At 37.6% G+C, this 11925-nt stretch overlaps 1 protein-coding gene across 1 annotated transcript; it reads left to right on the plus strand.

Annotated features, from left to right (window-relative positions):
* The first annotated feature begins 8804 nt into the window (after window positions 1-8804).
* Window positions 8805-9209, plus strand: LOC115222773. Its single transcript, XM_029793073.1, has one exon. It carries the CDS (start codon window positions 8805-8807, stop codon window positions 9207-9209), a length of 405 nt encoding a protein of 134 aa, XP_029648933.1.
* The last annotated feature ends 2716 nt before the right edge of the window (window positions 9210-11925 follow it).

The raw sequence follows: 11925 nt of genomic DNA on the forward strand, positions 1-11925 counted from the left end.
TTTGCAGGGTTGCTTTATTTTAATCCTTGCGGTCCGGACAAGACCCACAGCATCTGCAGCCAAGCGGGACAAAATCTTGAAATCTGTCGGCCAACTACATTTTCCATCCCGAGACGTTTGGTGGGGTCGGACCACTAACTGCGAGATTTCTGTCTTCACTGGTATCTCGCCTTGCAAAGGAAACTGGTGAGGCCCGTGAGGGCGCTTGGCTGTTCCGGCGCATCAGTCTCGCCATCACCCGCAGCAACGCTGCAAGAGTGCTGGTGTGCCTCAATAGCCATTAGAAAGGTTTCTCAGCACACCCAACTTTTCAACTCAAGGGGGTGAATTGTTTTGCTTTCTTTTCTTTTTTTCTTTTTTCTTTTTAATTTTTTTTTCATTTCTGTTCTCTGTTTTGTCCAGTTTTCTAGTTTTATTTTGTAAAACGGTAAACACTGTGAAGGCAATAAAAATTTGACTATCAAAAAAAAAGGAAAAAAAATGTAATAATCACTTACAAATGGAGAAAGACATAGAGCTAGATATTAAGAAAAAGTCTTTTGGGGACAAGAAACAAAGCGGGAAAATGGGAAATTCTTCGAGCAGGCATGTCTTCTGTGAAACCTGTGATGAGCTCGAGTGACACTGATGACCTGAGTCGCCCCTGATGTATAATATATATATATACTATATATATAATATATATATAATTAATAAGGGTGATATAATTTAGATGCTAATTTAATAGTGATATCTATTCACACCAAGTGGCCTAGTGCTCCGAGAAACCTGGATTATTATAATATTATATAATATATTATAATATTTTTACAAAATAAATATAAGAGAGTGGTCACTATATGGCTCACTCTAGCACCAGTTAATCCAAAAGGTTTCAACCACAAAAATACATGTTTCCCATGAAAGTCAGTACGATTGTTAGCTCACACGGACAGGGCAAATAAAAAATAACAAAAATACAGATTATTTTGGGACAATTGTTTCGCTATTAATGAATTAAATGTAATTTTACTTACAAAAAAATCCACTTGTAGCTCGTCAGCCAAAACTATCTGGATGAAATCCACTCAATCACACGCCAGATTGTGACCACTCTCTTATATTTATTTTGTAAAAATATTATAATATATTATATAATATTATAATAATCCAGGTTTCTCGGAGCACTAGGCCACTTGGTGTTGAATAGATATACTATTAAATTAGCATCTAATTCTCTCACCCTTATTAATTAATTATAATTATGCTGCATTTATTTCTAAATGCTGTACTTGTTTTCCGTGAGAGTTTGGCGCGCTGTTAGTTGGGGCATTTGAATTATAACGTCGGATGTAATCAATTGAACCACACGCGTATTTATCGTTATGGTAAAATCTGGCGTGTGATTGAGTGGATTTCATCCAGATAGTTTTGGCTGACGAGCTACAAGTGGATTTTTTTGTAAGTAAAATTACATTTAATTCATTAATAGCGAAACAATTGTCCCAAAATAATCTGTATTTTTGTTATTTTTTATTTGCCCTGTCCGTGTGAGCTAACAATCGTACTGACTTTCATGGGAAACATGTATTTTTGTGGTTGAAACCTTTTGGATTAACTGGTGCTAGAGTGAGCCATATAGTGACCACTCTCTTATATTTATTTATTATATATATATATATATATTATATATTATATATATATATATATATCCGTAATAATGAAGGGTGAAATTAATTAATTTGGAATAATTATCAATTAAACCAAGTAGTCTTATATATTATATATATATGCATGTAAATATGCTTCTGGTAGTGAGGAGCGGGGTTAATATACGTCTTCTCGTGCGTATGTAAGCACGCGCCTCCGCTATCCTGCACACACGCAATCTTCGAAAGGTTAAATACAGAGTTTCCTCCCTTTATCACTATTAACTAGTTTTCTACTTTTTTGTTAACGCAAGCACACACACACACGCACGGAAACCGCACACACACACACATACTCTCTCTCTCTCATATCGTTATGTGACTCTATTTGTGTGTGTGCGTGCTCGCGTGCACACATACACACACACACACACACACATATATTTGCAAAAAAAATTAACCCGAAATATAACAAAATGTTTCAACACACGGTTTCACATCAGATATCTTGCAAAACAAATACATAAATGTGTATGTATATATATGTAAGAATATGTATAGTGTGTGTATGTATGTATATATATATATTATATATATATATATATATATATATATATATATATATATGATAGGTCCCGGGTTGATCCGGGGTTAACCACAGTAAGTAAGGTACTCAATACATACAGAGTAAAATAATTATTATATAGAAGGAGCTTCTACAGGACTAGTACTGTTTCATTCAAGAGAAATCTTCAGGAAGCATATATATATCTATATATATATACATATATATATATATGTAAGTATGCATGTATGTATATAAAGTTAATCCAAACAAGAAAACAAAAAGACAACAACGCAAGGATGTGGAACAAATAAAGTATTATTGGACGCTCAGGAAAGAAGGGAAGTTTAACGTTTCGAGCGGAGCTCTTCGTCGGAAACATAGGAGAAGGAAAGATCCAGAGAAGGGAAGACAGAGGGGAAAAATCGCCGGTGGTATTCACGAGTTCACATACTAAAAAGACGGAAGTGGTAAAAATGGAGGAAAATATTTTTAAAAACAAGAGAGCTATATCAAAGAAGGATGTAAAAAAGGTGTGCTAGATGACAAGTGTGTGTGTGTGAGTGTGTGCGTGTTGTGCGTGTGTGTGTGTGTGTATGGTGGACAATGGCTAGTAGCAGGCAATAGTAGAATTAAGGGTGTGTGGGGGTACCCTAGCAAGTCAGAAAGGCAGGTCAAAAAGGGGTATGTGTAGGTATGTATGATATATATATATATATATATATATATATATATATATATATAATATATATATATATTATATATATATATATATATATATATAACAATTTAGGAGTGACCCTACAGGTCATTCGTCCACCAGAAAGCAGCAGCATAATAACTCACACCGCCAAGTAGTAGTAATTCAGAAATTAGGTGAAAATTTAAAAACGACCTGTTAGGTCACTCCTAATTGTTATATATATTATATGTAGTCGTTGACTATTTTCTCTTTTCCACCAGGCCGCTGGTAGCGATAATTTCTATTGAATTTTTTTGCTACCCTAATTGACTAATATATATATATATATATATATATATATATATATATATAATATATATATATATATGTATGTATATATATGTATATATATATATATATGTATGTATATGTATTATGTATATATATATATATTATGTATATATATGTATGTGTGTTGTATATATATATATTATATATATCAGAGGCGACTCCAGGTCATCAGCGTAATATATATAGGCGCAGGCGTAACTGTGTGGTACAAAGCTTGGTTTCGGGTTTAATCCCACAGCATGGCACCTTGTGCAGATGTCTTCTACTTTAGCCTCTGACCGACCAAACCCTTGTGAGTAGATTTGGTTGACGTATATATAAGTCCGTCGTATATATGTATACATACATACATATATATGTATTTATGTATTGGAAGGTTTGGAGATGATGTATAGGTATTTTATATTAGAAGAAATGAGGTACTCAGAAATTCGGATGGTTTTATATTTACAGATATTTATTTGTATATGTTTTTATACATCATATAACTTATATCATGTATTAGCGCTTTCGTCCATTCTGTAAATATAAAACCATCCGATTTTCTGAGTACCTCATTTCTTCTCATATGTATTTATGTATACACACAGGATGCGCCGAATAAATTGTCGTCTAAATTACACGCAAATGAAGATAACAGTGACGTCCCGTTTTATAAGATATGCTTACCAAAATTTCATAAAGTATCTTGAAATACTAAAGAGAAAATTTATTCAATAAATTGGCCATTGGCTTCAACCACGGCCTCCAGACGACTTCCGAATCTCCTGCAACTCTTCTGGTCGGTCACCTGGTTTAAGTTGGTGAATGCTGCCATAATCCTTGCCTCCAGTTCATCTTTGGTGTTACCAGGAGTTTTCTTGGCCTCTCGCTCAACTGCACGCTACACATAGGGAGGTTGCAGTCTGGGGAGTTAGATGGCCAGATGTTAAGGGTGATGTGGTCGCAGAAATTGTCTGACAGCCATGACTGGGTTCTCCTGCTTGTGTGGCATGGTGCAGAGTCCTGTTGCCAGACATAGAGTCTTCCAGCAGCCATCCACTTGACCCAGGGCAGCACTACCTCCTCCAGGCACTTGATGTCGGCCTCTGAGTTGTGTCAGAGGCCTACATGTGGGAAGATGAATGGAGGCATAACATTGCCGTCACTAGTGATCACTCCAAACACCATGATGATGATTGGCTGTTGGATATTGGAACTTCCGGTGCAAATGCCAAGCAGTACAGCATGACGCTTCCAAATTCCTCGCGTTGTTGTGTTTTCTCTTTGTGCTTCATGTTTGGATTACCTATATATATATATATATATATATATATATATATATATATATATATATATATATATATATAGAGAGAGAGAAGAGAGAGAGAGAGAGAGAGAGAGAGAGGTATATAGATAGATAGATAGATAGATAGATAGATAGATAGATAGATAGATAGATAGATAGATAGATAGATAGATAGATATAATGGCCGTCCGCTCGTGACCGAAGAAGACCATTGCTGACCTTCAGGAACATTGTGCGCTCTAGGACTAACCTATATATCGTATTTGCGGCTCGTTGGTGGCTAATGAGCCATGCTCTTGACAAGCATACACGACTGCAAACATTGCAAACCAAGCTTGCCCCGTTCACTACACGAGCAGTGCGCTTTCGAGCAACGCGCTTAAATTCTTCATGCACAATACGTGCTTTCTCTCTCTCTCTCTCTCTCTCTCTCATATATATATAATATATAATACGTGCATGTGTGTGTGTGTGTGTGTGTGTGTTGTGTGTGTGTGTGTGTGTGTGTGTACACTGCAAGAAAAATTTCATGCTATTCGCCCTCACCTCGCAAATTCTCCGTAACCAGATTACATTAGACCTGGCAACTTTGCCGTTCTAGAATCACAATGATCTCGGGTTAAATATGAGTAATCATGCATCGTTGTATGTATTCATTCCTGCTTTACCAAATTGGCAACGATGTACAAAGGGTTGAAAGGATGGATTCTGAGATCATTCAGTATGAAAGACGGAGAAATTATGATGTCTGTTTTTGGAGAACCTTTCTCCTTGCCAACAGGAAATCAGTCCACAGCCATGGTCACCAATCGGTGTTAAGCTAACACCAAATCTAGAAGCAGTCCAATGATATTTCATGAAGAATATTACCTCAATGTATCACCTAAACTACTGAGAGAGATTGAAAACATTCACATTCTCTTCCCTGGGAAGAAGGCGGGAAACATGCCGTGGAAAGATCATTGAAGGGATTACATCAAGCTTTAGTCTCAGCGGCGTTGAATGGGATGAGCAGGTTATGCAAATCGCTTTATGTGGCTTCTGAAATTGCGTGTTTGCTTGAGTCGAAGGTATATTACGTTTAAGGAACTCGTGAGGCTAATTACTGCAAGGTGGACAAACTTCACGATTCGGAACTGTTCGATATTGTGGCCTTAATCAATTTCCCGAACTAGATGCCATTGCATAGTCACAAAAGTTCCATCCTCCTCATCGAAAGACAGTTCTTCTTTAGTTACAGACAGCTCTTTAATATTCAGAGATATAATCGTCAATACTGGCCTCTCTTCTTGCTGGACATCGTTATGTTTCAATAGTTTCCAAGTGTTTGGTGGAATTCGTATGTAATACAAAGTATTACTCGACAAAGATCATGAGGGGAACGCTTCTAACTGGATCCCCATGACTAGTAATGAACGCCACCTCATCCATGGACGTCAACGAATGAATTCAAGAAGTTTCTTCAGCTATGTCCAACCACTAACAACATCTTGGAAAGAAACCAAACGCTATCTCCGGATAAAAAACATAAGAACAATCTTCCTCCAGTTGACATGGGAATAATTTCAGAAGCGCCATGGATTCAGCAGAAAACGCTCAAATTGCTCGAAAACGAGGACAGGACGATCAAAAGTTGTTCTGGTTGTCTATGGCAACAAAACCGGCCTAGCCCCTTGTGACTGTGGAGATACAAACCAAAACTATACTATAGAGCACTGCTTCATCCTCTACCAAGCAAAGCAATCCTTGTAAAAAAATACGAAGTGTGTGTAAAGTAACAGGAAACTGTTATATAACCATTAATGTAACTTAGCGCATGCGTGCACCTCATGGACCCTGATTGACGCACACCACATAAGACCCGACTGTCAGGTAGCCTTGGTCGATAGTAAATTCATCATAGGTAAAATCCATCGTATAATAGCTCGATTCACTGCTTGGTAAATTACATGTCCAGACAAAAAAAAAATAAATAATGGGAAACTGTTAATATAACAATTAATGATGCTTCGAAGAATCGAAGCAAGAAGAATGAAGGGGAAATAGTTTGTGGAACAAAGTCAAGATAACGGATTGGAACAATATTGGAAGATAAAACAATTGAAAGGAGAAAATCAAATGTCAGGACCATTGCAACAGAGTTTGTTGCATGTCTCTACAAGCAGTAGCTTAAAACATGCGTTTTTGATCACAGAGTAGGTTCAAACGACATTGTTAAGTTTACAGCTCTATTCGGTCTGTGACTGGCTGAATAAACCAGCGCCCTCTAACAGGCGCTCTCTCCTACGTCCGATTGTCACTGACATAATGTAGCTACCGCCATGCTTAAATTGAGTTCCTTGAGTTCCTTGAGTTCCTTGTTCGCTTCTTGGCCTCTCTCCCACGAGAACATCCTTCTTCCACGTGCGTCGGCAGCATAGACCAAACTCAATGCCGTCATCTCTCCATGCTTACGAGAAACACTGCTATCCAGTCTCTTTCTATAGACACAAAGCGCAACTAATGTCTTCGCGCATTCATTCATTCGCCGCCATCACACTACACACACCTCTGTAAACATAAACATTGCCCTTCACCCACACTACTGTGAATGAACTTTACTACCAGCCACCGTCCAGTTTGTCCATCCACCTCTGCATACCAACCACCGTTGAAGTCCGTCTGTCTTTGTATATCGCCCACACAGCCAACGAACTCAGTCGGCGACGTCTGTCTGCCACACACTGCTATCAACAACTGCCGTTGCTCACATTGTTATCTTCAGTCAACAATCCGACGTGAGAACAACTTTTGTTGAACTAATAACCAGCGTTCAGGTGGTGGTAGCAGCAAACCCCCCCCCACTGCTGACCTCACAACCTTATATTCATAGAGCAATCATCCTCGCGAAAGGTTCAAACGTCCAAAGATATATTTGTGTGGATAGATGGGCGTTGTAGAAAACCTTGCTTCAAATCTGTTCTGCAAGCGATCTCTGGCTTTCATGTCTATCCTTCTTTCTTTCTATTTTCCTTTCTTTCTCTGTTTCCTTCTTTCTACTTTCTTTCTTCTTTTCTTTTTCTCTCTCTCCTCTTTCTTTCCTTTCCTTCTTCCTCTTCTTTGTTGCCATCTTAACAACCGCAAACATTTAGAGAGTTTCACGTACATTGAGACACAACTGTTTCTCATTATATAGAATATAAAATTTAACCTCATTCCACATTTGCACTTCGCCACTTTTTTTTGTCCTGCGTGACCCCAGATTCGAAGTTAAACAGACGTCAGACCCTCTCACAGTGGCGACCAGGAAGACAATAAAGAGTTCGCTTGCGACAGTAAAGTACCGTATTTCTGTCGTTTCCTTCCTCATGAAGTACACAAAGTGGAATGTGGTTTAGTATAAGCTGGAGAATTTGCACGCCTTTTCTTGCTCCCTGCGACCACAATCTCCGTTAGCTACCCTTCCCTGTGTAAGAGATGCTGACTTCGGCAGCCATATTGAAGTGCATCTTTGTCGTTGTAAAGACACGTGACTAGGAAAATTTACATTTTAAAAGAAGATACGACAAAAAATGCAATAGGAGTCAACGACAATATATGTGCGTGCGTTTGTGTGCGTGTGTACGAATGCATGTGTGTGTAATAATACAGGGTTCTTTACATTCATGTATAGAAGCCATTATTTCAGCCTATTTTCTGTGTCCCTCTGTAAAAAACAAACCATTTTGAACGGAGAATGGAGCCATGGATTTACAAATTTGACTTATGGCAGACTTTAATTTCGGATGATTACCTTGATTCCATTTCCAATTACATAGCCTGTCTGTTAGCAACATATTTCTATCCACAGAGAAAAAAAGTGACATAAACCTCACCATTAAAGAAGCCGACAAAGAAAGTGCGGTAGTAGTGATGGATACAGAGTACTACAAAAATGTAATGCTTACCACGTTGGAAAATAATACTTACTATGAGATAATTAATACATTACAACCCACAGAAAACACTGAAAAACTTATCCTCCTTGCTCCAAATTCATGGAAAGGGTCTTACAACACATGAATACCCAATTTTAAATACAGTCCTAGTCTATTCTACGGATTACCCAAAATACATAAAAATCCACACATTTGTGAAGCCTGCAAAATCTCTACAAGCCTATGCATTAATGTCCCTCCCCCTACTGACCTCAAACTGAGACCCATCATAGCTGGCCCTTCTTGTGAAACCCACCATTTGAGCAACTTCCTCGACATATTACTCAAACCTTTTTTAAATTATGTGAAAAGCTTTATCAGGGATGACCTAGACATGCTGAACCACCTCCCGGAGACAGTAAAGGAAGGAACTCTACTGGTGTCTTTCGATGTGGTGAATCTATACACCAATATCCCACACGACTATGGTATTGAAGCAATCACATTCCGGCTAGAAAAATACCCAGAAGCGATCCCTGGACGCATTAACCACAGTTTTATAATTGAAGCACTCAAATTCATCCTGCTGAACAATTTTTTCATGTTCGATACAACCTACTATCGACAAAAATGTGGAATTGCAATGGGAACCAGAGCTGCTCCATTGATTGCAAACCTTGTAATGAGTTACCTAGAACTCAAGTTATACCAATCATCACTAGAAAAATATGGCGCCTCTTTTAATTTCTATTTAAAGGAGAACTGGAAGAGATATTTGGATGATTGCTTCATACTTTGAAAAGACAGTATGGATAAACTCTTTGATTTCAAAATAATGCTTAGTACCCTTTGTTAGGAAATCTGTCATCACTACTCCGTCCTGGTCCCAGAAGACTGTGAGCATGACCTTGCCAGTGGAGGGCTGCACCCTTGCCTACTTTGGAGGAGGTGAATCACGGTTCTTCCACTGCATTGACTAGGATTTGGTCTCTGGATCATAGTGATAGGCCCAGGTTTCCTCCTGTGTAATCAGTCTTTTGAAAAATTTTGAATCATCTTCTTGGCACATCTCCAAATTCATCCTCGAGCACGCGACGCGTTTTTGCTTCTGGAAAGATGTGAGCAACCTGGGAATCCATCTGGCAGACACCTTTTACATATGCAAATGGTCATGAATGATAGTTTCCACAAACCCGGTACTAATCTTGACTTCATGGGCTATTTAGCGAATAGTTATGCGTCGATCTTCCAAAATAGCAGCCTCAACTTGACGGACAGATGCCTCATCAATAGCAGAAGGGGGGCGACCAGATCTGGGAGCTGTTTCCACAAAGTTCCGACCATGTTTTAATTCACGATGCCAGCGTTTTACAAGGTCATATGATGGGGCATCATCACCATAAGTTACTTTCATTTCATCAAAAGTCTCCCGTGGTGTGCGTTCTTTCAAATACAAAAACCGGATCACTGCTCGACACACAACAAGCTCCATTTCACACCTGACTCAGTTCAAACACTTGTAAATCAGAAACCACAATTGGTTCAGAGCTGTAATTTGCCACTTAATCTCTAGCAATATGAATAAGTGCACATGCAAAATTTCAGCTAGATCAAACAAGTGCGAGAGGGTCAGGAGCATTACTTATTGAACACCCCTCGTAGCAATATACAATTCACTATGGAACACAACAGTAAACAACTCCCTTTTCTAGACATCTTAATTAAAATAGTTGACAACCACATAGAAACAGACATCTTTTATAAACCCACAGATTCTAAACAATACCTATTATTTAACTCTTGCCACCCCAAACACATAAAAATTAATATACCCTTTAATCTAGCGAAAAGAATCTGTACCATAGTTTCAGATACATATACTCGTGAACAAAGACTCCTTGAACTTAGATCAACACTAACTAAAAGACACTACCCAATCTCATTAATAAATGATGGCATTAAAAGAGCTAAGGAAATAGATATACAAATGTTAAAGCAAACCAGCCGAAATACTAAACCAGACTTAAAAATACTCCCGTACATTTCCATACATAACCCTAGAAACAACGAAGCCTTCAACATCATCACCCAAAACCTTCCCATCCTCACAGCAGGCAAAACAACGAACGAAATTTTAAGCTCATACAAAATTATAAAAAGCAAAAAGCAACCGAAGTCACTGAAAAAATATTAACCAGCGCAAGACTATATCCACTAACAACAGAGCCAAAAGTGAAAATATGTGGACTACTAACTGTGGAACATGCCCCCACCTTCTGGAGGGTTCAGAATTTCACTTCAAACAAGGAGAAATATTTAAGATCAAATCAAATTTCACCTGTGCCTCAGAAAATCTAATCTATGTCATGACATGCTTAGGATGTGGTAATCGCTATATTGGACAAACAGGAATTTCAGTCCGTCGAAGAACCACCATTCACAGAGAGCAAATACGCCACCCACAATACAGACAGTTACAGGTTAGTGAACACATAGAAAGGTGTTCCAGGAATCTTAATCCTAATTTCCAAATCTTCCCCTTCTATCAATGTTCACAGAACACCACAATGCAACAAAGGTTGAATAAAGAGGCATTTTTCATCAATAAATACCTCCCCCAACTAAATATGAACACACAGCTTAATACTGAACACCACTAACCCTTCAATTAAAACCACTAACCCCTATACATTCACATTACAATTCTATATCTAAATCCAGAACTACTTACCTCCCTTACAAATAATCTTTTTTCTCAGGAACTATTAGACCTGACACCGTGTATTAGCCGGTGTTTATTCAAAGCAATGAATAGCTTTGCCGAAACCATGGTATGCTTTGTTTTCTGACTTTTTAATCATCTCATAATAATGACTTTTATTACTACCTCAGTCCATCTAAATTTTAATATCTGTCGTTACCTTTCATAAAAAGCCTTTTCCTTTTTTATTTACAATGTGCATTTTCGTTGATTTTTCATATTTTCCCCTTACATTTCCACGAGTATTTTATATTTTCTTTTTGTAACATATTTCTACTATATATATATATATATATATATGTTTGTGATGTCCTGTTATTGTTATTATTATTATTATTATTATTATTATTATTATTATTATTATTATTATTATTATTATTATTATTATTACTACTGTTTTTACGTATTATTTTTGTATTCATATTCGTGTAACATCGCCCGTTTTTCTGTCCTTGTTTTGTATACATTCGAAGCTTTCTTCCAAGGAATCTAATGCTCTTAGCTTAGTTTTTCCTTGGGGCTGGCCAGATTGGAGCAATCTCAAGATTAATCAGCCGAAATTGCGAGGATGATCCGGTTCTTGACTGAAGATTGAAGCTTTCGAATGTCCCGTACGTAAGTAACCCTCTCTCTCTTATATATATATATATATATATATATATATATAATATATATATATATATATATATATATATATATATATATATTGTAGCTTTAGCTCAGAGCTGCGGTCATGCTGGGGCACCACCGTTTT

Source organism: Octopus sinensis, linkage group LG21 (genome assembly GCF_006345805.1).
Source record: "Octopus sinensis linkage group LG21, ASM634580v1, whole genome shotgun sequence".
Lineage (NCBI taxonomy): Eukaryota > Metazoa > Mollusca > Cephalopoda > Octopoda > Octopodidae > Octopus > Octopus sinensis.

Coding starts and splice junctions, on each gene's coding strand:
- LOC115222773 (XM_029793073.1), top strand. CDS start 8,805: ATGCTGAACCACCTCCCGGAGACAGTAAAGGAAGGAACTCTACTGGTG.